Source organism: Dicentrarchus labrax, unplaced genomic scaffold (assembly GCF_905237075.1).
Source record: "Dicentrarchus labrax unplaced genomic scaffold, dlabrax2021, whole genome shotgun sequence".
In the NCBI taxonomy this organism is placed as follows: domain Eukaryota; kingdom Metazoa; phylum Chordata; class Actinopteri; family Moronidae; genus Dicentrarchus; species Dicentrarchus labrax.
This window is the reverse complement of record NW_026136724.1, coordinates 10,938,805-10,964,674: the sequence shown is the minus strand read 5'-3', so window position 1 is coordinate 10,964,674 and position 25,870 is coordinate 10,938,805. Positions and strand designations below refer to the sequence as shown.

At 41.2% G+C, this 25,870-nt stretch overlaps 1 protein-coding gene across 1 annotated transcript in view; it reads right to left on the bottom strand.

Moving 5' to 3' along the window:
- The window catches only part of pdzrn4 (PDZ domain containing ring finger 4), a 36,716-nt gene extending 12,290 nt beyond the window's left edge, over nucleotides 1–24,426 (bottom strand). Inside the window, exons 1-3 of the mRNA XM_051392866.1 lie at nucleotides 23,944–24,426; nucleotides 3,223–3,494; nucleotides 2,407–2,509 (exon numbers count right to left, since the gene is read on the bottom strand). Coding sequence (XP_051248826.1) covers nucleotides 2,407–2,509; nucleotides 3,223–3,494; nucleotides 23,944–24,012 — 444 coding nt within the window. The 5' untranslated portion in view covers nucleotides 24,013–24,426. The remainder of the gene's footprint in view (nucleotides 1–2,406; nucleotides 2,510–3,222; nucleotides 3,495–23,943) is intronic.
- Between the last annotated feature and the right edge of the window lie 1,444 nt (nucleotides 24,427–25,870).

The window sequence follows — 25,870 nt, the reverse complement described above, 5'->3', positions numbered from 1 at the left end:
ACCTGGTGACCAAACAGAGCATTCATTAAAATCTGTATAACATCTTCAACATTACTTTGCCTGGAAAGTAGATATTAATATCCAGCAGGGGTTGTAAATGTTGCGAGCACGCTTATTAACTCTGATATTCACAACAGTAATTTTAGTAACTCTGGGAATTGGAATTGGAATAGCTTGCTATTCTACTGTGAACTTTACTTTTTAAGCTAACAATCAAAGCATCCATATATAAAACTCATTTTCTACATCTACTGTCTGCTACCTGGCAATAGTTTGGCAGATTTGGCAGAAGTTGCAGAAGTATTATGGCAGCAGGAGTACCCATGTGGACAATCAGTTGGAAGTGAAGCTAAACCTGTCAGAAGTAATGTTCCTGGGAATGGCAGCCCTTGTCTGTTTCATCCAAAAGGAAAGACATTCATGTTTCAGTTAGACACACATGGATGGACAGAGGTAAGTGGGGATGGTTGATTCGGTGTGTGTGTGTATGTCGGGCAGGTGTGGGTTGGAGTTTGACTGTATGTGTCTGTGTGTGTGTGTGTTAAAGCTGACCTTGTTCTGATACTACTGCTATTACCACACACACACACACACACACACACACACACACACACACACACACACACACAAGCCCTTCGCCCCCTGCTCCCACCACTGACACACACTGGAGACTGTAAGGTAAGGCCACAGCTGGCAGCAGAGGAATCCTAATGACCCACAATGCAGTTCACTGAACCAGGAAGTGCCTATTAAACCAGGGGGGGACCACTGACAGTAGCAAACGTCACCCATCACTGTCACCTTGCATGACCTCAAGGTCCACTGTCTGAGTGGCATGATGCATCTGTTACAATGAAGACACTTGTGGGCATAGACCATTGACTGTGTGACATATATACTCTTCTGATCATAAGTACCCCTTCAGCAAACATCTCTGGAGCTGCTCACTCACTTAAATGTGAATATGTAGCAAAGCATTGCTGGAAAAGAACTGTGTAAATATTAGAAATTGTCTGATTGAATGGACTGAATAACATGCAGATTTAATCATTGTGTTTTGAGTTATATTTTATATGCACACATAATCTGACAAAATTATTCTCCATTTTAACAAAGTCTGGCATTTATCACTATTGCCAAAATGAATGTCTTGGGTAAAACAAATAGGCATCAACTTAAGCTGTATACTGTGTTTTGTGCTAATGAGCAAATGTTAGCGTGTTTACATGCTAAAGTAAAATGATAAACAGGGTTAACATTACCTGCCAACATGTCAGCATTGCCACAATCTACTGTAACTGCCTGGTTGTGGATGAAATCCCAACATATCCATTCTGATACCCGTGAGTGTTTGCTTTTTAGCAAATAACATACTCACAATTTCTGTTCAGCTTCAAGTGGCTGTCTGAAAAGGGACTCAAACATTTCTGAAGGACAGTGCATGATGAAATGCCCTGTGAATAAAACACTGGTGATTCAAGGAGGCCTTACTTTTGCTACAATTACATGAAGAATGGCCTTCCGTCTTAAACCCAGGGACTTTGCTATGCTACACAAAACAATATCAGGACAAGATGTAGTTTTCACAAGGGGCAGCCAATTTTCTTGTACAGTTTTTATTTTATTGTTGTGGTACTTGTGAGCATCATACATCAGGGCCAGCCTTGAATTATCTACAGGGATTGTGTATTACTGGCACAACGGTGGCCCTGACCGACTGTATGAATAAAAATAATTAAGCCTATTCAATCTAGTTCCAATAGCATGGAAATTATGCCACAAATAGCTTAAAAAATTAACATTTCTATATAAGTATTGTCCTGTGCACATCATGTAGCTCTATATGCATTTCATAAAACATTATCACCATCTTCACAGGAAGACTTGATACTCCAGACCTAATACATTGTCCAATATTGAAAGGGTCCATCCTCTGGGAAGCATACATATGATTAGTAAATTACATGGAAATTTGCCCATAATGTTTTTTTTTATTTTTTATTATTATTTTGAGCTTTCTATGCCTTAATTGGTTAGATAACACTAGATAAATTAAATGGAAAGAGGGGAGAGAGGGATGGTAATCAAGATACAACAAAGGACGCAAACCAATAACACTGCGGCTCATGGTCAGTATCCAAAACCCTTGGGCACCAAGTGCAGGATGCAGTAGTGGATATTTATGCTATAAGAGCAAAATGTTTAAGCTGATAAATAGATTAATATTCATCCTCTATGGACCATGAAAAGTTATACAAAATTTCGTACCAATGTTGTTGTCAAGTTATCTTGTTCAGGACCAAAGTTGTGGATGCATTGAATGACAGACAAAAGGGGCAAAAACATATTGTACTGTCTCAGTACAGTAAAAGAACCCTCATACAACAGAAAGATGCAGAACTTTACCTCATACTCATACTCCTCAGTCCTCTCAACCTCAGCTGGGGTATTGGACAGGTACTCTGGACATTCATAAAACTCATGTTCCATGGTGTGGATGGAATGGCAACTTGAGAGAAAAAAGAAGAATTGAAGAGATAATTAAGTTAAAGATCATGAATCAATGGCTTTCTTGAGAGATTAAAAAAACAAAAGTTCCTTACTTAAAAGTTGTATGTGTTACATATCTTAGTAGTTGCAACAAAACTCTGAACAATCAATATAGACATCAACCATTCACCCCCATAAAAACCATGACCTCTGTAAACTGTCACCATGATAACTGCCTCTCCATAATCATTGACCAGGACTGGCAGATTTGTAGTTTTATAGGACAAATTGATTTAATCTGCTGTCCAGCAAAGCCCTATAAATAGCCACAAAATTGACGTAGCGCCAGAATGCCTGCTCTATCAGCCCATTGGCTTTTAATCGCCCAGCAAAAGCTCCCATTAAAGAAAATGAATGTAGCACACAGAAGCAATTATTGCAAGCAGGTTTGGCTCTGCATAATGATATCACAGGGATAAAGTACTTAGCTATGCTGGGGATTTCCACACTATGAACAACTGCTTAATACCTACCATGGAATGAAAGAGAACAACAGAAAAGCTTCAGGGAATCTTTACTTCAATTTGAGAGAAAAAACTATCCCCTGATTCCAGATAACAAAATATAGGGTAGTAATTGTCTACTCAGTGTGTACCATTAACATTCAGCCACCCTTCAGTAGATGGAACTTCTTGCATTGGCTTCAACTTGACAACAAGTGTTTGCCCTCACCTGTCAGACAAAAGGAAGGGACAGATGTCAGGGACGGGTGGAGTAGCAGGCCGAAGTTTCGCCAGTGCCATAATGTGCTCGAAGGTGATGTCCGTTTGCGTGCAAACATCCACCACACACACATCCTGTGGCGTGCTGCTGTGGTTATGTGCAACTGTGGCCGTGGCTCTGGTGGGGGTTCGACGGAGAACCTGGACAACGATGGGGTCTCGCCTGATGGCCTCCACCACTGCCTCCTCATGGTCAACCTTGGAGAAGTCACGCGCATTCACCTGGGGGAAGAGGACACCAAATCACTAGGATACCCTGTCCTCCTTCATGTTGCATGTCATGGTGAAAAGATGCAAACCGTGTTGTGTTGTGAATTCCTTTGTCAGTGACAATAATTACAATATACATGTTCTCTGAAAACTAGTCAGTAGAAGGTGAGAGGAGATCTTAATAAAGACCACAGTGCCTTTTTTTAACCCTCATTTATCCAAGGACAATCTGACATGTATCGAGCAACCACCAGAGACAACCTGTTTCACATTCACACCTTGGAGCCTTAGTACCTTTACATGTCTCCACAGTTAGGCACCAAAGAGCTTCCTGTAAAGCAACTACAAGTTAAGTGCTTTTATAAAGGGCACTCTGGCAGTAATTCTTGATGGAGGGAGCACATTACATATTCTCCCCCCCTTTTTTTACCTATGCAGTACACTTTCCCAGCAGGTTCAGACATTTTAACTGCTGACCAGCTATTCCCAACCTTTAGGCTAAAGCCAAATTTACAGAGACTGTATAATGTACTAGATTGCCGCATTTGCTGAAGGAGAAAAATTATTTAATGAGCTCATTTTATCTCATTCTGTGTTGCACCAATATTCTTCTTCAAATTAATCTAACTCAAATGCATTATTTATTCATTGCATTTCTACCATTAAGCCCATTAGATGCAGAATAATAACAATAATAACAATACTGATTTAAGCAAATGAGCAGCAAAGTGGGGAAGGAGCCGTGGGGGTAGACCTTGCTCCATTGGGAATATCAGTTTTAGCAAGCAGCACCTACTTAATTTGCAAGCTCAGAAAAGGTTTTGCCACAAGGGAATCAGTGGAGAAGAGATGTCATATACTGACAGCTCTCAGTGTGAAAACACCCACACCTATACATTTTCTCTCTCACGCTCATGCAAGTTTAACCCAATTAGTTTAACCTCTGTATGCCAAGTTCATTTTCAGCCTGTCACATCCTGAAATTGATTGTTTGCATTGATTTTGGATGGTGTCAGAGTGTTTGTCAAGGGCTTAAAATGTGGAAGTATATGCCCAATGTCAGCATCATTATTGGGAGAATAACTTCTGGACTATCTCCTATACATTTTAGCCTGGTGTTGGAAGTAGTAGCAACAAATTGGACATCCGGCCGATGATAGTTTTCTTTATGGTATAAGTGGCCCACTGTATACCTTGCATGGGTATGGAAACTAATATACCATTATGTTGGACCCACACATGATAAATTCTACTGCCATCTGCAGCTAGGATGGCAATTAACTCATGACTGCATTGAACCTTTGACATTTCTTGTTACGACATGTTTTTGCCACATAAAGGTTCTCCTCCACACGCATTAACTTCGTTTTATCGTCCCTGAACCTATGTGCATCTCAGAAAAAGTATAGGGAAAGTTCCACAACATTTTTAAGTTGTAATGAGGTCCAGATGGACACATTAATCTCCAATCAGAGGGAATGCTCTGTAAGGCAGGAAGTGATTGTGCGGGTACACCTGCCAGTGTGTTTACCTGCTGTTGTTCCTCTATTCAATCTGCCTGTTGATGAGCTAACTGGGGGCTGATTAATCGCCAGCAGATGTGACAAAGACCGGGGATAATGGCTCAGAACGCGCAGGTTTTATGTGTGTACGTGTTTGTGTGCAACACACATTTTGTACATCATATACACGGAATTTACAAAGCATTAGGGATAATTAAACCACAAAGGAGGAGATAAAGAGAAGCAGACAAGTAAGGGAAGACTTTTAGAACATTGTGACAATTGAGATGTAAATTGGGCAAAAAGGTTTGAAATCACAAACATCGTTACTGTTTTCTTTATGTCTACATACGCTTTAAATAATGAATTACTTCTTATTTGTATTAGTTGTTCTCCATTAGTGGCATAGCAATCCATATTTAAACATTTTCCATACTTTTCCTTGACATATTCCCATTTTCTGATCTCTTTCTTTGCATTTTCCTATTGTTATATTATTATTTACTCTTGCAAAGACTGTTTCCCCATAGTGATTGTAGTTTAATTTAGTCATAGCATGGTGTCTTCCTTTTCTATCTGTATGTATGTATGTATGTATGTATGCAGGTGTGAGTGGGCAAACCCACATGGGAGATACATGCAGTCTATACTGAGACATGTAGGTGTGCGGATTCCATCAATATCAAACAGTAATTCCATTTTGATTACAAGTTCCCTTTCTCATCACTCAACAGCGCTCCTGTGACCAAGCTGACGGAGAAACAATATCAAGTCATTACATCATCTGATATAACCTATGAAAGCTCCCCGAGAACCCTAAAAATAGTCAGAGTTCACGGCAGTCCATAGGGAGGGCTGTAATGAACCAACAATCTAGCACAGCCTTCATATACCTCTCAAGTTAAAGGTTACCATTGCCAATAAAAAATGGTTCCCAGTTGCCCCAAACCAAAGCTTCTTGTCTGTCCAAACACTCTTCCAAAAGGTCAAGGTTCAAAGTGGTGTGCTCCCGTTTGGGAGGAAAGACTATAACGTAGCTTATGTGTGTGTGTTTTTACTTTGTGCGTTCAGGGAGCGCAATGTGTCATCATCGATCTTCAGCCTTTAGTGAAAATGTCATTTGCTTGTTATCTGCCCACTTTGTATGCTTGTTTTTACTCTTTGAGACACCTTCTGTATGTTTTGTGTCCTTTATTTTATCTTTTCTATCTACTGGCCTACAATGACAGAAAGCACTGACTACAGGAACAGTAGGTAACAGGGGGTTAGAAGGGTACCTTTTATTCAATGAAATATTTTAGGCTGTATAAAAATTTTACCAATCTTAGGACCTGATTATTGGACAGTCTTAAGGGTGCAGCGCGAACACAGTATAAGAAACAAAATTAATCCAGCATGTAATACATTTAAGTGAGATTAAGGTTGCTTAACCACATCAAATGATATGAATTAATTGAGTGCATCTCAATTACCAAATAGATGCGTTTTGACTTTGTAGAGAAGAATAATGGTAGACATCCTGAATTCACAGCACTGTATCCTCTCTCCTTTTGTGCTCTGAAAAGTCCAGTGAATTGGTAAAATACGTTTTGATAGGTCACTTCCAGACATAACTCCACACAGACTTTAAAAGTCACACAGATAGTCTCAGCTACCAGCTTATAATGTAACATTTAGCTGCCTGTGATACACCAATTACACACATCATTGACTTTGAGGGGTTACTAGCGGACCATGGTGCGGATATGGCCTACATGTGTTTAAGACGGGGTTGAAAGTAGCACAGTGAAAGCCAATCAGTGTCTGAGGCTTTCAATATGCTCAAGAGAGGGCTTGTGTCAACCTTTAAATGTGTCACCGGGTGTAATCAGTTGGCCACTACGATGGCTAAATGTTGTTTCCACTTTTGAATACAAACAGGAGCGATAAGGAAAGCCAAGAGATAAGACTTTGTTTGTGTGTGTTTATGTGTGTGTGTGTGTGTGTGTGTGTGTGTGTGTGTGTGTGTGTGTGTGTGTGTGTGTGTGTGTGTGTGTGTACATGTGAATGGGTGTGCTTGCTGTGCAGAGATAAGAGCGTGATAGAAACCACTCAACCTCACAGCTAAATCTGACAGATATGGTGTCATTGTGAGCAAATGGAAGCAGACGCACACAAGCCACATACACACACAGTTTAAGCATTACATCAGCTCCCAACAGACTTAAAACAGCTCTACAATGAGGTTGTTTGCATTAACCATGTTTGACTGAATAATGCCAGTATCTCAGACTGAATAGGCTTACAATGGACCACGAAACAACAAGCTGCCGAGGAGGGACCCTCGGCCTATTCAACACAGGCCTCGTCTGCCCCAGAGGAGACACAGCACTCAATACCACCAGAAAGCTTTCATACGTAAATCCCCCAGATCATGATTTTTTGTGAACTTGAGCAATACGAGTGAGATTGTTTTTACATTCATATAAATAGGCATATTGTGATGAGTGACGAAGCGCAGGTGGCGTGCTCCAATAATCTGCCATATCTCATTTCTCCCTCCTTCAGCGGCATTGAGATGATTCAGGAGGCCGCTCTTATGTGGCGAGGGCTCACTGTCATAAATGTCTCATTTCCATAATAAAAGTCTCTGACATGCAATATAACCTAGTGCAGTGGAGGCAAAGAAGATGATGGTTTCATAAATTTGAGTGGCAGGCTGTGCAACTGGTGGACCATGCTCGGTCAACTGAATCACATTGACCCTTGCCTTGTGCGGGATGAGAATACCGTGATGTTATTGATGCTTGTGTGACAAGCACCTGCGGCGAGCTAGCAAGACAGAATAAAGGTTAAAATCTTTTTTTTTTTTTTTTCTTTCCAGACTGTGTAAAATAATCAACCATACTATCAAGTTCTACATTATATTGATCTAAACTATTTGCAAATGGTCAGTTAATGATTTTGAGGCAAATGAAAGCAGCAAAGTCGTCCCTAAGTAGTTCCCTACTCAGCTACAGTCACTAATCCAGGGAGCTCATTTTTGTGTTTACTTTCGGTTGGACAAGATTTGAGAGGTTTATCTAAAACTGAAGTTTATCTGAAAGCTTTAGGAGGCTTTCTTGCTCTGATGCATCGTTTTGCTGGAGTTTGCATTTCCCTGACTCTCCTCAACAACGGTGGCAAGTGCAAATTTAACATCTCCCATTGTTAGCTAACTTCTCCCAGGTTAAAAAAAATGACAGAGTTTCTCTTTTAAGGTCCAGTGTGTAACATTTAGGAGGATCTTGTATCAAAAATGGAATAGAATATTCATAGGTATGTTTTCATCAGTGTGTTTTTATTACTTTATAATGAGATGTTTTTATCTACAGACGCTGTGGTCTGCCTTCCAAGGAAGCCGCCATGTTGAACCACCATGTTTCTACAGTATCCCAGAACAGGCCCTGTACATTTTTCCTGAGTTTTGCAGCCACCGTTGTTTGTCCTACATATTTTACAGTCCGTTCTCATTCAAAGATCATCTAACACAATACAGTAGATATAAGTCAAGTTTAGTTTCTTTATGATTCTGAAGTGCTCTGAGTGAAAAAATCCCAACGCTAATATTACCTCTCACTCACTGTACAATTACAGCACTGCTATTTCAGATGGATAGAGAAACCCAGAGCTTTGTGTAAGATGTTGCTGAGAGAGGAAAATATATAATTCACTACAATTATAGCCAATTTCAAGCTGAGTATGATGACTGCAGTAAATGACTGCTGTTATGCTGTGATCTGATTCATTTTAACCTATATTTAGTCAGGAAAGATTAGCTGAGTCCTATTTTAGCAGCATCCCAATCATTCAGCGCTGTTGTAGTTGACCAGAGCAACCACAGCCTACTTATAGTCTTCCTTTATGGCTGAATCTGTTGTTTAGTTTATTGCAACGTTGGCATTTATCTTCCCCCTGTCACTAGAAATGGATTGGCGGAGAAACTAATTGTGACATGCATGGAGAGTTCATTAGTACGTCATTGCACACGCCTAATGCTGCCTTCACATGGATTCAGGCTGATGGCAAACTGATTATCATTTTAGTGGATGAGAGCAGGACAGTAAAATTAGGCCAGCATAGAATACTGGCAACGGAAGCGGTTAAAGTTGAAATATTGTAACTTTTTGCCGTGCTCTGTGACAGAATTTACAACCGGATGTTACATATCTCCCACACAAGGAGAAAAGATGGGCAATCTGAAGAAGCTAATAATTAAATTCCATAAAATAACATACCCAAATAAATAATTGTATTTAATATATTTTTTCCATTCTCTGTAAACAATACGATATCACCATAGCAACATTTCATCACACCTTTTTTGTGCCAATATTTGTTTTATCCGTGCAAGGTGTTTGTCTGTCGTCTACTGTCTGCCTGATCCAATGTGAATGCAGCATTAATATGAGTGAAAATGCAAAATCTTGAATTCAGGTTACTCTCTTATTTACTTCAGGAATAGAAAAACCCTGACTCAACTTTAAAAGTGCACAAGGAGTTAGTGAGATTTCACCTCTGTTTTGCATTTTTAGCCCGGCTTGTTCGTCTTTCCCAATCAGCAACTGTTCATTATGCATTGTAATGCTCCGCTGTTTTACATTTCTGTATCGCACCAATTAATCAAAGTGACAAGGTATTTAATGAGAGGCAATTAGAGTGTTAACCAAAATGCAAATCAGATGGAAAGGAGCGCGTGGAAGGGGCTGCGAGAGATGTGTGTTTGTGTGGGTAGTAGTGGTGCCAGCTTGGGGTGTGCATATGTGTGTTATGTGTGTGTGATAAGCTATGGCAACGGGTTCAAGGAGATTCCGCTCAGTGCTCTTATTAGGACCCTTATTCACGGAACACAGTTCAGCTCTTGCTGCCTATGTTTATGTGCTCGTCTGCACTCATGATTGCATCTATGTCCACGCCTGCAATTGTGTATACAAGTTGTAATGAGTGTCCTTCACAGTTTTTCACAGACATGGGTCCTGCACAACAGGCAAAAACAACCAATTAGTTTTGCTTGGAGGGAGACTGCATGACAACATGAAACGTGGATTAAATAGCTGCTGTCGGGACGGATGTTAAGTAGCCCGCTCAGGTCAGTCCTGCACACAGTATCTGTATGCAGTAGATTAGACTGTGTTTTTTTCTGGGAAAAGCTCTTCACAGTGCTGGCTTGTTTTAGCTGTCAGATCTTAGCTTCAGAGGGAGTGCTAAAAGTTAAAAATGTATGTACTTTTAGCAAAAGAGTGGCGTGCTTCAAATGCTTTTTCATAGTCTCGCAGCAACAGCAGGGACCAGTGCGTCCCACATGTCCCTGTTCAATATTATCTGCTAAAAGTAACAGGCTGATGTACTGTCCTTCAACTGGTTATCCTGCAACCAAGCCCCTCAACATGAAGCATCTGCACTGCTCAAGTGTCCTTGAACAAGATCGACTTTGTCGCTCTACAGCTGATCATACGCTGCTACCTCTCTATGGAGGGCTAAAACAAAAGGTTATTTCCTACATTTCCCAGAATCATTTCAGACAGTCTTCATAATACCCAGAGTGCCATTTTGAACCATTGTGCCAATAACCCCTTTAAAACATAAAATGTCTCCTAACTACGATCTTCCTGTTCCTAATTGTCCCTCATAAAACAAAGGCTAGGATTTAATGCTGCAGCAGGCTTCTCGTGTTTTACATTTTATAAGCTGCATCAACATTTATTTTGTGAGTTGGCTAAACGACAAAATGAACAGTTTGCTGTTATCTGGTAAACATGCATAGCAAGCCAGTGTCAGTACACTCTGCCAAACGATGGTCACTATGAGTGTCTACATGTTGAATGTTGGCACAACAAGGTGAGCTATGGTGGACACCTTTGCTTAAAAGATACACAGCATGTGTATGTATCTATTTTCATTAAAATGACTCATGGATTTTTGATCTAATCTTATTGTCATTCTTCTTTATGTGAGGTGTTTTTTCTTTGTCTGGGCGTTTCTTTCCCTTTTTGTCGGTCTTTGTCACTGTAAGTCAGTCAATTTCATTTAAATTCAGTGTGTAAAAAGGCTGTATTTTGCCAAAGCACTAGACGGCAGAGCTTTCTGTTTCTACCTATGTGTTTTTTATGTGTGTCTCAAGGGTTTTCTCCTGCCTCGCTCTTCACATGTCTATCTTTCCACAACCCAGCATACCAACACCAGCAGTAGAAACACACAGGCAGACATCAGAGACTGTTGACTTGTGACTGTCATTCCAAGCAGCCATTTCTGATGTAAGTGGGGGGAAATCAAAGGTTATCATCTGTCAGTGAACGCATTAAGAACCATCTCATTTCCTGCTCTTTGTACCACTTCCATATTCAAGGCGGGCTTCCTTTCAATTAGGCTTCATGAATACAGCTACATCCCACTGGTAAAACCTTGGAATGAAACATGATTTGTCTTGTATTCTGCTTTTTGGAATTACAATATGAGTATTTTCTTTTATTCATAAGACAACCACAACAGCGTGTGTGTTAGTGAGTGATACTTCCAAGGGAAAAACAGCCTCCTACTGTATCATAACTGAGGTAATCGGAAGCATATGAACTCCAATTAAAACATTCTTTTCTCTAATGCGTACCCCAGTATGCTATTATAAAATGACTAAAAACCCAGTGGCAAAAGTCAAGAGGTTTGCTTCATACTGCCTAGTCTAATCCACAATCTTATTCAACATCTACCGTAGCCTGCCGGTTTCCTTCATTTTCTCTCATAAATTGACTAATGCCTTTTGTCTGGTGGGCTCATACATCATGGCATGGCCAATGTGTCTGTGTTTAACTAATAGGCTCTGTGTCCTCAAGCAGCCACGGATGGCACGGGTTATGACAAACTGCATCAACAAGACATTCATTACCCTCAACATCCTAGCAACCAAATCACAATTACCGCGATCCACGAGTGAGCATCCAGTCCCGCTGCCACACTCTTATTCCTCGCACACCATGTCGCCAATGCATAAATTAGCCTTCTTTTGTCACACTGGGGGGTTGGCGGGTTGAGAATTAGCTCAGTTTGTTTTGCTCGTGATGAGACGGGGTGCACTGATGGCAGATGACTGCAAAACTTCTCAACTGACAAATCAATAGAAGTCACTTTCGTTCTCACTCTGCGTGCATCTGTACACATGTCTGTGATTGTGAGTCTGGGGATTAACCAAATGTGTTTGTGTGTACATTTTACGCTTGTATGCTTGTATGTGTGTTTGTGTGCATCCATGCAGACAGTTGTCTTGACTGAGTAATGCACTTGCCCTGCGTTATACCAGGACTCTATTGTTGCACTGTGTCCTCCCCACAGTCATTAGATCGCCATTAATCTCTCATCTGCCATTAAAACAACAGCCAGTGAGCTGGGCTGAACAATACAGGGGCCCTTCCTCCAGCCCCTCGACACATACTTGCAATGAGTTTGAATTAGGCTCTCGGGGGTCACCGATTAGACCCACATAATTCATCCAGACGGCTGAGTTCACAAAGAGGTTATGTGTTACTCCTCTATATGGAAAAGCTGAACATCATACATGCCATCTATTCTTTTACAGTATGTAGTTTAAAGAGCAAGACTGGTGATGTTCTAGATTTTTCTTATTGTCAGCAAATTAAACAGGTTGATCCTGCTAACAAATGAAGTAGGCCTGATATAGCTCATTTTTATGTGCCATTGTTGTCGAAAAAATAGTGTTAAAAACAAATTAGCGATCCCCTTGGGGACACATCTTTCGTTACCAAGAATCTGGGTATTGTAGTTTGTTTGAGTCAATTCCACAACCCCCATTCTGATGCCATAAATACCCACCAGTACACCAAATGTGTATTAACCCGCTGCTGAAAATAATCCCTACATGCACTAAGTTCTCCTGTTTGAGTAATCTGTGCTAAAAACTCCAGTGCCCAGGTATAAGGAAATTCTAAGGGCTTTTAGATATTAAACTACATACCTGCGACCTATTTTAAAGATTTCCTTCTGTAGGAACCACTGGGCATGGAGTTCAGTGGCAAAGAAGAAAAAGTACTGAGATGGACTTAGTAGTAGCATTTCATTTATATTTAGATTTTTTTACATTACATTTCACATTACTTATTTATTAATATGCATTATTATAGTGTTTTTGATGAAATGGAGTTGTTTTGTGGAAAAGTTTGTCCATTTTTTTAAACTTTACTTACAGTTAATGCTGCTCTTTCAAGATCCCATTCAGTTTTGCTGCCCTTGTTTTCATTGTTCTGGGTCTAAGCAACCTCAGTGCTGAGGGTGAACCGTAAAGACACACTAGCAGGGGTCTAACAGTGTCATTAAAGTGCCACCGCATGCAAACACCAGTGAAGAGACGGACAGAGGTGGAAGGTTGACTATGACGGAATAAACGCTGACTGAATACATCACAAGGGAATTAGCATAGCCCATTTAAATCTTTGAAATAAAACAGGAACTTAGAGAAAAAACTATGGATCCAAAATCATTCAGGAATGAGTGAATGTACACTAGTTTCACCATAAATCAGTGGGATAATGATCATCCTAAATGTAGAACAGTTGATCTCAGAAAAGGAAGCATCTTTTTTAGATGTATGCCGTCTTGGGTTTGAATCTATCTTATCCACATGAGCACAGATTTGGTTGAAGGCAAAAAGAGCCAGCTCTGCATGCAGGGGCATAATTAGTAAAACATGCTAAAGCTTGGAAAGTGAAAACATTTTACTGGGGAGCCAGAAGATAAAAGATTTATGTGATGCTCTTTGCATAAAATTAAGGTTTTTTTTTACGAAGCCTAGAGTGTGAACTTACCATCTTTTCCCTCCTCCCACCAAACCTTTGCCGTTTTAATTTTGAAGTGATGCATGTTTATGCTCACTGGAAGCACCTAACACATTAGCATTATTCATAACATGAAGCTTCCTCAGTCCGCCCTTTGGTGGAGAAGAAAAACGACTTCACACTCCACTAACTGTGAGCAGGCAAGAAGAGCTTCTTTGCGATGAAAAATACCTTCATCCAAAAGCATGGTTGGTTAGTTAAGTGAGAGACACACAAATGGTGCAATTTACCCCTCATTCGACCTGCCTCAATCAAGACTTCGACTTCATTCACAGTTTCAAGCAGCTGAGCATAAGTCTACAATATGACTGAGTGAATGGGTAATCACATCTGCTACCAACGTATTATCAGCCAGGTGATGATTGGTGACTGCATTTGGGTAATTTTCAGACCAAATCACAGATTGACTTTTTAAACCAAATCGTTGTTTCTTAAAATGGGTCACAAGCCTAATTTGTGTGAGTCTCCACGTAACACGGCTGTGAAGCATTTTGTAATGATGACAGAAAGATAGCACTGATGCTTGTTGTGGCCCCATATCTGAACTTTTTAAAGAGAAATATTCAACCTTATAGCCAGACATGTCGATATTGGACAGTTTGAATTACATTCTTGTTTTCTACAATATCTGCACATGGCAAATGGTATGGTTAAGGTGCACATTATTGGCCATGTGTGACAGCATGTAAAACTCCAGTCTCCATGCATAAAAGTCACATATGCTACATGCCCATCCACCACCCCCTTACTTTCCCCCTTGATACTTAAAGGTGCAGAATCATCCAATATGAAAGTAACTCCTAAGAATCCTGGGTTGGAAAAAGTTGTCCCTGATTGGACAACCATATGAGGAAAGAAAGACACCATCATGAGAAAAACCAAAGGACCATTAGATCAGGAAATGCACACATTGTTTGATTGTTCTTTAAGGTTTCTTTTTTACTATAAGACATCTAGAACAATTCCAGATGTAACCTGCACTTCAGGGAAAACACCATTGCCACCCTAAAACTGGTGCTTGGTATACCAGTTACATGCCTCTCAATTCTTGGAGCAAGACTGTGAGTTTGCGCTGCCTGCACCTGCTGTGGTCTCTGCCTTTACGCTGATAATTTCCCAAACCTAACAACATTTAATGAAACTGCACCACAGATAGGACAATCAAATACATTTCCCCAAACCAACAACAACAACAAAAACCCATCCACAGTGCTTCGGCCAGTCTCCATCCTGAGGGCATTTCCCAAATCGACACAAGGCTTATGGTTACACCCCACTCTAAATGTAATCACCCCCCCTACTATGCAGATGGTTTAGTGTTATTCTATCTGTAACTGGACTCGATGCCAGGCTCTGAGTGGGCCTAATGACTCCTAAACCCAAGTTGGTTAAGTGGGAATCCAACACCAGCGCCCTGCTGTAACCCAATCTCCCTTTAGACCACCTGGACCTAGAATCCACAATGTGGGTTCAAACACACTTGACAGTGGCAGTACAACAGTGCATTAGCATTTTTAAGCATTTAGGTAACAGCCTGATCAAGACACACAGTGTATGCAGAATGATTTAGATTTGAAAACAAACTGTAGAGCAGATGTCATGATGGCTGAGAAGAATATCATCACTGACATTACAAGCAACCAGCTGTAAATGTTCACGACTCAGAGCCACTGTTCTTTGAAAACGGTTGTAACAAATACCCCTGTCTTCCCCAAATGATTATGTGTGGTGGAGAAATTCTTGGCAAAGTGAAAGAAGAGCAGGGGGGGGGTTCTTTTTATATTTTAACTGACATTTGGTCTCAGATGAGAATTGCTCCTTCGCTGCCAAAAAACTCATCCAAAGATCTGACTGAGAGAATTGTTATGCTAATATGAAGGATGTTAGAGGTTTTTTATGTCTCAGAAGTTGTGTTTTCAGCATTTTACTCCTGCTACGGCTAAATATCTAGGGGAATCTTTTTTTGTGTGCACATATTCAATGTGTATGTGTGCATTTTTGTAGTAGCGTGTTGCAGCAAATGCCTGCAACATATCCATAACAACTCCAGATGGTTCGTTGTAACATCTGTCTAAGCTGACAAAACATAGCCTGCAGCTTGTGGCCATAAGGTGTATTATTGGGTTATTCTGGCACAAGGTTGGCTTCAAACTGTATAACAGTCACTGGCTGACAGCACACACACTGAGACTAGACAAAATTAGTGTCTCTCTCCAACACATGAATGACAGACAGGCCATCTCTGTGTCCTCCATCACTATATTTTTCTTTCCAGGGTTTTTGCAACACGCAGAGAAAACCCGTGGCACCTCAGAGGATGGGGTTGTGCCAAAGTGTATTAATGAGTCAGATAGACAGACAGTGACAAACAGGCAGAAAGACAGACAGGGGCAGTGGAATGGAACGGACTTGACACAGTGTCTGGCAACTGATAAGTGATGGGAGGAGGAGGAGGGCGAGACTTTCTGTTTTGGAAAGGGCGAGGTTAAGAAGGGGAGAAAAACAGAAGAATAGGGGGATTTAAAGGACTTATTGATGTCTTTACTCGCTCTGGTTCTCTCCCCTCGTGCTTTGCCGGTGTACTTTCTTCCTGTATTTTCTTTCTTCCTCACACCTTTTTTCTCCCTTCTCTACCTTTCCATTTTCCCTCCTCTACCTTTCCATTTCCCCCTCAACCCCATCTTTCTCCCTCTCCCTACCGCCTATCATCTTGACCAGGCCACTTGGCCTATTGGTTAAGTATGGTAATCAGCTAGAGGCTGATAATAACTGATAAGTCCTCTTGTCGGGTCCTAAGAGCTTGAATGACATTTTTACACAGTCGTAAAAAAAAGGAAAAAGGCCATAAAGCTGATGAATGAATGGACCCTGTGTGATTTTCCTTCTCTGTGGTACATGAATGTACACAGTATGTCCAAATAGGCATATCTACCTCTTAATGTTGCCATGTAGTTGTGTGTACATGCATCATGCATTATTTCTTTGCCTTGTCTGGTGGGGGAGACAGGAGGTGGGGTGAGGAGTGTCACTCATGCCCACAGAAAGGGCTTTCATCCTGGGCTTATCAGAGCCAACACAGGGGGAGATTGTTGGCTGGTGGAGCGAAACAGCGACTGTTGCACACCAAACCAGTCTTCCCCTGACTTTATGACACCCCCCCACATACACACACATACACAAAGACACTCAGCGATAAAGTGGTGTGTATGTATGCTTGCATACAGACGGATAAACAAAGAAAGACAAAGCACAGCATTGACATCAATCTACAGAATGAGCTTTCTGTCACTCTGTACCGTAATTACACACTGCAAGGAAACACACACATCCACGCAAATGTGCAGTTTTTACATTTACAGTATGATCAAAAATACCTAATCAATCTGTTCCAACACACAACACCAGGGTGCTGTTGCCCGTATTAACCTGGCATTAACCTGACGCTGAATAATCACCCATTTCCTGTTTCCAGTCTTGGCCAGCAACCAGAAGACGTGCTACCCACGGCGCTGGTGACGAGGCCATATGCACCCTTAAATCATGCGGTATTATCACCATGCTGTGCTCCAACGAGCAACTATAACCATGATGGAAGACACCAGATGATCTGTGTTCAGCGGCAGAGTTCATTTCCATAATGCTAGATTAACATTTTTAGGGAGAAAAACCATTAGCCAAGTTTATTATTTAGTACCTCTATGCCTTAAAGTGTAATTGTTACTTTTCTTCCCCTAGATTTTAAACTTTAACTTTCATATTTTGGAATGAAAACACAGTATATACAGTAAAATAAGATAGATTTAAATGCAAGTACAGATGAATGTTTTGAGAAATGTGAAAAATCTGAAGATTTAGAAACTGAATGATGCTGCGTTGCTTTGATTGTAGCTTGAGAGATGTCTGTTTTCTGACATGCAATACAAAACTACAATGTGTGTGTGTGTGTGTGTGTGTGTGTGTGTGTGTGTGTGTGTGTGTGTGTGTGTGTGTGTGTGTGTGTGTGTGTGTCTGTGTGCAACTTGTCAAGTGGAATTACACTCACAGGTGAAAAGGTCAAACTCACTGACCCACACAGACAGGAAGACAACTTGTTTGGCCAAAAAATGCATGAAAAAGTGGAAAGGTCACTTCATGCAATACTTTCTGAAAACCCTCCAAATCCCATCAGAGAGAGAGAGACAGATAGAGAGAAAAGGAGGCAGTGAGTTCAAGGCCTGTGTTGTGCCCCTCTGATAAGTGGACAGCTGATGAATCAGGTGATACCACCTCCCTTCATCCCCTGTTGGTCATCTGTGGCACATTTTATGACCCAAACACATCATTCTGAGGGGAGATCTGGGAGCAGAAGATTATATTAATCACCATTCCACGGATCCCAGACTTCTCCGTCATGCATGCTCACTCTTGGATCACAGGAGTACTTTGCTGTAGTTGCATGATAACTGCAGTCAGGTGCTTTTCTCATTTCCTTAACTTCATGTTCTGCTTCCCAGGTCTCTCCACTGCTGAAGAAAAACCTCCCCAACCATCTCCAGCTTGTGTAACCGATAGCACCGACATATTTCACATCCCTATCTGGATGAAGTCATGGTCCAGGTCTGAGGTGGCCATATGGAGGTGACGGCTGTGTGGGTCTAACCACAGCTTCCCCTGCTCTGTGTGGCACTCTCTGGACACCATAGGTGGTGGCGGGATGAAGGGGTGAAAGTCTAGCCCCCTCCATGCTGTCTAACAGGCTGGACATGTGGCACAGCATCTGTCTCCGGAGGACAGGCCCACACCAAAGATTGGCCTGGGTCACAACCATACACACCCACATATGTACAAATGGGAATTAAAATGGACACAATATAAAAGTATATGAAATATCTTCCTTAACTGTTCATTTGACACACCCATGGATACTGGCCTTTTAATAATACAGGCCTCCATCGGATATGACCAGTCGAGTGTTTTTAGGAAGTCTACATTAGCACCTCACAATTTACATCCAGTGCCAACATTCAGTGGGGAACCAGTGTGTCCTAAATGAAGTGAGGCAGAAAGAAAGGTGTGGGGGCTGTGTATCTGACTTTTGTGCATGAGACTGGCGCTTGCGTCCCATTACATAATTGCAATTCATGTTTGCCTTTGTATTATCTATGATCTTTCCCTAACCTTAACAATGCATCAACCAATGTCTTGAGAGGGTACTCTTGCAGCAGAGGGGCAACTTACTTGTAATTGTAAATAGTAAAGACTAAAGAAAATGGTTAACAACGTCTTCTGACACAATAATACAGAATGTATTTTCAAATATTATGTTCCACATTACGTGAAATGCCTGCATGAATTAGCTTTTGTCTTCCTCATTAAGTCCACTATATGCATGCATCATTTCCTCTGAATCCCTTGAGCGTGGGTACAGAAGTTGAATTTGTGAACAATGAAAGCTACATGTAGGCAACTACATAACACAAATACACTGAATGGTATTACTGGAAAAAATGCTGACATAAATAGTTGTACTTTAAGTAAGGGATTTGATATAATGACAATAATACCTTGAGGTTATATATAAATATATATATATATATATATATATATGAACTAACATCCAATAGCTGAACTTTTTAACAAGAGGAAATTAACCAGATCCAAGCAGCTCTCACTCACCAAACCATGCTTTTGTTTGGTTTAAATTTAAATTTTTTTTCTCCATAGACAAAAAACACTTCTCTATTACTTAGCAGAAATACAGGGGATGATTATACAAAGGGTAGTTAGTGGCTGTTGTATATAGGCTGTATAGTGTTGTTGTGTGATACAGTAATGCTGAATTTGGTACAACTGAAAGAACAAAACACATGTGTCCTGTGAGGCTCTGGAGGCCAGAGGCTATGGGACAATTTAAGACTGCCACAAGCGAAATACATGGAATGGCAATTGCCACAGCCAGAATGGAGCCCCGCGGTGTAGAGATGCACACACACAAAATCACAAATGAAACGCTGAATGTAAATGGTCTGACGAGAGTCATAAATCTCTCTGTGGCCGCTGGGCAGCTGGGGTCGGGCAGCCAGCAGTCCTGTCAAAATGGTGCAGCTGTGTGAACAGAGATAGCCAATGTGGTGTAGGACACACCGAGGCAGGCCTGCAGGCTGAAAACTGGAATTGGCCTCTGAAATGCTCTGTTACTTTTTCGAAATGAAAGGTGCTGAGCAGGTTTGTTCCAAACACTATATATCAATTTTGGGGGGAAAGTCATTACCATAACTCCCAAATAGCTGCAATCCACTTTTGTAGAATTGTCATAGTTTCATCCACAAAAGACATTTAACATCTTTAAAATGAAAAATCACCCCAAAGGCCTGGTCACGTCTGAATGTGGCATAGAAAAAGAATCAATCGAATGTGCGCAATGTTTGGTTTTAGAGGCTTGGTGACATAGTGACTATACCGGAAAGGCTAGCTGGTGAACTTGTGTAGATGGCAATCTAGTCACTAACACACTAGCCATCTAGGACCGAGCTAGTGGGAGTCATGCATGCTGTTTACTGTGCGCTGGGGTTTTGCCATCAGAATTGTACGTTATTTCAGTCAAAAGTTTTGTTGAAATGGGAAAACACTTTCTGAGTTGCTTACTGTTAGTTAGCAATCTTGTTAGCTCAGTCGCTAATGGGACAATAAGTTCACACAGTTCATTCAAAAAAGGTTTTTGCACCATCAACTCATTGTCTCATAACCAATTCTCTTCTATGAAACTGTTTAAACTTTAACAGAGGAGGAGGTGAAAAATGGGATGGTGCAACAGCTAATAAGCTAAGATCGTATCCTCCATTTTTGAGACTCTGGATCTCTATCCCTTTAAAGATCAACACTTTCAAGATGGCTTGCTACTTGCCATTGGCACAAATTAGTGGGTCAAAGTTCATCAAAGTTAAACCCAATGAGAGACATTTGCACTGATTTACTTTGCCCACACAAGAGAATTGACTAAGCATGTCGATTCCATTTGAATGAATTGATTTTGGCATAAAATTTTGCTATTTTGAATGCTGGTTTGTATGATCAGGCTTCAAGACTTAGATTTAACTTATGCAGTTTAAATGCTGCTCTAAAAATTTGGGTCAGTACAGTTCAAACACAGGCAACTGCCTCCCTAAGGTGGACGTCAAAGCAGAGAGCAGAGAAATAAATGCAAACTGAAAAGACAGGTTAAACTGTTTTTCTCATTGCTCTAACAAGAAATCACATTGGTCAGGACTCAATGACCAACACATAAGGGAGTGGGTTACAGTTACAGTTCGGCCAAAGCCTCCAGTGCAGTGCCATTGTGCACCTGTTTTAGCCCTGCTTTATAGTACAGTATCAGCATCCTTTGGTTTTCCACTGGTCTAATGAGCAGGTGGTTTCCAATTGTGTAGAACCGTTGGAAGTACCACAGAACAAAAACACTTTTAGAATCTGTAGTGTTGTGTGTGTGCCAAAGTAAAATGAGAAAGGGGAGAAACAGATTGCTGAGAGCGAGAAAGACAGAGGGGGAGAGAGACTAATGAAGGTTATAGAGAAGGAGAAAGTAGGGAAAAGGAAGGAAAAGAAATGAGTCTGGGATGATAAAAGAGAAAAAGAGACAGAGGGATTGTCTAGGAGTCTCTCTGGATTTGCAGAATCCCCTTAGCCTCGAGTTTCGGGACAAAGTCACACTGACACACTTACTGCATGGTGAGCTCTCCTTCTTTCCGTCTTTCTCTCTTTCTCTCTCTTTCTCGCTTTCTTTCATACTGGTAATGAGAACTGTAGGTGTTCGCTGACTGCCACATACACACCACAGAGCGTTTAACAGTAAAGCAGGTGTGCTCGCTGACACACATATGCACACGGTATTCTTGGACGTCTGCCACAGTGCCAGGACACCTAGAGTGCGATGCGGAAATAGGAGGAAACCCTAAGGGTCATTTTTATATTAGTTCCAGCCAATCTCCTTGTAAACACCATGCTTTATAATACAATCATACATCTGCTGTTATGTTATGCCAAATGGAAATTGCCTGTGCTATAGCTGTTATAAAGCTTTAGATGCCAAATGTGAATTTTGGGAAACATGCTTTTGCGAGAGTTATATGAGAAGATTAGATACTGCAGTTATGTCTGTGCAGCAACCAGTTACCATATATGTTGGTATAGAGGATTGGAAACACAAGGGAAAGCTAAACTTTGCTTTTTGTACAGCTTCAATAAAACAAGATAGTGAGCTTTAGAGGTGCTGATAGGTGGATTTTGTTACCCTTGAACAAAGCCAGGCTAGCCTTTTCCCCTTTTCCAGTCTTTGTGCTAAGCTAACCAGCCACTGGCTCCAGCTACATTTTTACTGTACAGACATGAGAGTGGTATCAGTCTTCTGATCTAACTTTAAAAAAACAATATGTCAAAGCTATTCCTTTCTATATGTGTTTAAATAACTAGATAATGGCAAATTGCTCAGGTTAACATGCTATACTTATTGCTTTGTTCCGGGCAGTTTATTCAGTTCAGCTCAACAATACAAAAGGAGCCGTGACCTTCTAGGGTTTCTTTTCATTGACATGGCTAATTTTCTTTCACTCCACCCAGGCAGACAACACAGACATCCACCGTCTCATTAAAGCATGGGCACATTTAGTCAGCGAGCGTAATGAGCTTGAGACTGCAGCAGTGTGAATAACGTTCATGAAAGCAGCGGTGAATGCTTGTGTAGGGATAATGTCTTACATTTTACAGAGCCCATGACCAGAAAACAGGCTGTCATTGTCATCATCAACAACAAAAAACTGACAAAAGCCTTACTGTCATCATTATTGCACACAGTAAAAGTTTATTTCTCACCACGGCTATAAATGCACACACTTTGGATGGTAGTATACGATAACAGTATACAAAACTAACAAAGTATTCAACAGACCTGCTCAGTCTCATTATGCTGTATCCAGTTTCCCCGCTGTCTGTAACTGTGTAAGATACTAAATGATGAATGAATCCTTGCTGCTGCTGGCTTCGTATTCGCCTGTGCTCTACTCAACAACAGAGAAAACCCAGAGCACGTGTTTCCCCACAATCAGCTCCACGCATATAACCATATCGCTGTTGTAAAAACCCTGTACCTGCTACACTTCACATTCATCTTCCTCTGCTCTGACTCAGTTTAACAGATGAAACCTTTTAGAATACCAACGACAGTTTTTAAAAAGCAATCATTTTTCTCCTATTTCTAAAGGAATGGCATCTTTGAGGTATGTGTTTTCTCAGCACATTCGCACTTCCTATCTAATCAACACATTCCAGCCAAGCCCTGTACAAGATGACAAGTTACACATTCACAGTGTTTTACTGCTCATAATGACAATATGATCGTTTGTGGGGGTAATAACGACGAGTGTATGGCTTCTGTCTCTCAAAAATGCATCTAAAATAAATCAAGTATTTCTTATATTGCAGAAAATGTATGAATAAAAGGGCTTAAGGTCGATGAAACTGTTCAAGTCATAATGTCGCCGAAGCTGAATCGTATTTTTACATGACAGAAGCAATGTGAAAACCGTCATTTCAGGTCAGAGGATGAAAAAACAAAAAGTCCAGTTCTGACAAACAACAGAGAAGAAAACAGCAGAAGAGATTTGCTGGTTGTTCTTTGAACTGTAGCGCTTCTAGACAGTCGCAGGCAGAGGAGATGTGATGAATTCCCCTGGAGCCAGCGCGGGAAAAAGAGCTGAACTTGTTCTCACATCTCCTACTGCTGAGGAGAAATAACTAGCTCCTCTCACTTTGATGGAGAAAGGAATGAACACACACTCACACACATACATTCACACACGCACACACACTGGAAATCTGCCTTGCTGCTTGGAAGTCACTCATTTTTGTACGTTTCTCTCATGTCCCTTTCCCATTTTTCTACTGTTTCCACATTCAACCTCTCTTTCACAAAATGACTCTGACTTTGCTCAGTTCCTCCTTGTTATTCTGTCTCACTGTCACCTTTCTTGCTCTTTAATTCTTTTCATCACTGCCTCTGCTGTCATTAACTTTATCACGCTGATCATTCCCATCATCAAACCTCCTCCCTCTCCTCCAAGTCTCACTTACCTGTGCAATCTCATACAGCAGTTTGTAGTGTTCCTCCCGTTTCTGCAAGGTGCACAAATTGCAGCCCATTCTAGTTGTCAGGGAAACAGTGCTGAGTGCCCGCTGGAGTGTGTGTGCTGTCTGCGGTGTGTGTGAGCTCCCCCTGGGGCGAAACACACTCGGGCTCCTCTTCCTTGGCTCCCCCAGACCTCTTTCTCATCCGTGTATCCTCAGAGATCCCTTCTAGTTGCTCCGAGCGCAGAAAACACACACACACACCACACGCACACACACCCACGTGTATCAACTCACTGCTATAGTAGAGGCTGTGGATGTAGTTCCTTCAGTGTGTGTGTTTGTGTGGAGTGTATCAGTGATAAGATGAGTAAAAGCACCTTGCTTCTCTTTCCCTCTTGCCTGTCACTCCTTTCCCTGATTCTCACTTGCATGCCTACATACACTCACTCCTCTCTCCACCACCTCCTCTTCTCAGTGTGAGCACACACTCGTACGCACACACACTTTTGGCTCATGGAGACACACCTCCTCCTGTGGCAGGCTGCCTACACATGCCTGCTCCTACTCCGGCTCATGAATACACAGCGTTCCTATTGGCTGTTTAAGGAAAGGGGCTGGAAGTGGAGGGAGGAGACTGGTGTTATCTAGTGGCAGATTCAGTATCTGAACATCAGTGTTGTTATTTGCAGGCGAGGTGAAGAACATGCTGCATGTGTGTTTGTGCTAGTGGCTGCATCTGTATTTGTATGCTCAAGAGTGCATCTGTTTGGTATCTGTGTGTTTACATTCCACCAACATGCAAAATCCCACCTCCCTTACATTTCAGTGCAAAAAAAAATTCAATACAGCAAACTCCAAAGAGGAGTTAAAATGCCATCCCTACAGTTAATCAAGTTACTGAGAGGGCTGTTTGTCTGTGCACACCTTCAACAACTGGATTTGGCATAGAAATCAATCTCATTTGGATTCAATCAGATAGCCTTTTGCACTCAGTACAATGGTTGGATGAGTGGTGTTTAGTCGCTGCCATAGATTTACAGTCAGAGCGCGATAGTCACCAAACAGATGCTCGCTCTCTCACTCTCTGCCGGCAGTTAGACAAGGGCACCGGACCGGGCTGACACACACAGGAAGAAACACAGACTAGTATTGATTGGCTTCAAATTAGCTTCCAGCCCAACTGGCCTCTCTCTAGGAGGGTGAGAGGACAGAGGGGGAGTGAAAGAAAGAGAAGGTGATGGAAAGAAGATGGAATAGATGCAGCAAAGATAAACGGAAAGAGCAGTGATGGTATTACAAACCTGTCATAGTAGATTGTAGTAGTATGCTAATTTGCTGAAACGCAGTACTGCCCAGATTCCAATTTAATGAGGAAAAGTTGTAAATGAAAATTTTTATGGTTATTCACTAACAGCACTTGGATTGGGAAAGAATCTGGTCTTGGTTTAATAGTAAAAAAGTAAACTGTGACTTGAAAAATCGGACTCTTTAAAGTCCAACTGAAATTTTTACTTTCCACACATTTTATGTAGCCTAAGGTAAATTTAAATTATGCATAACTGTGTGTAAGGTTCCATATTTCAAAAGAAGATAATACAATATTTGGAATGTGGAAACATTGTCAAAGCTTCACAGGTGTTTCCTGTGGCAGTATTTGGTTGAAAACAGCGGTGATATTGTTGCACAGTATTCATAAAATAAGCACTATATGGGCTCGCTGTAAATAAGTACCATTAGTGAAAGTGGAAGCTAGCAAGCTAGGCTAACGACTAGCTTTCACTCTGACCTAGCTTGACAACATTAGCACTAATTCCCACTAGACATTTCTGTTGGTTCAAGTTGTTTGCAATACATGCTAAGTCAAGTACACAAGTCTAAACTACACACCAGATATGCTGGTTTCTTAGGAAAAAAATATTGGAACAGGAAA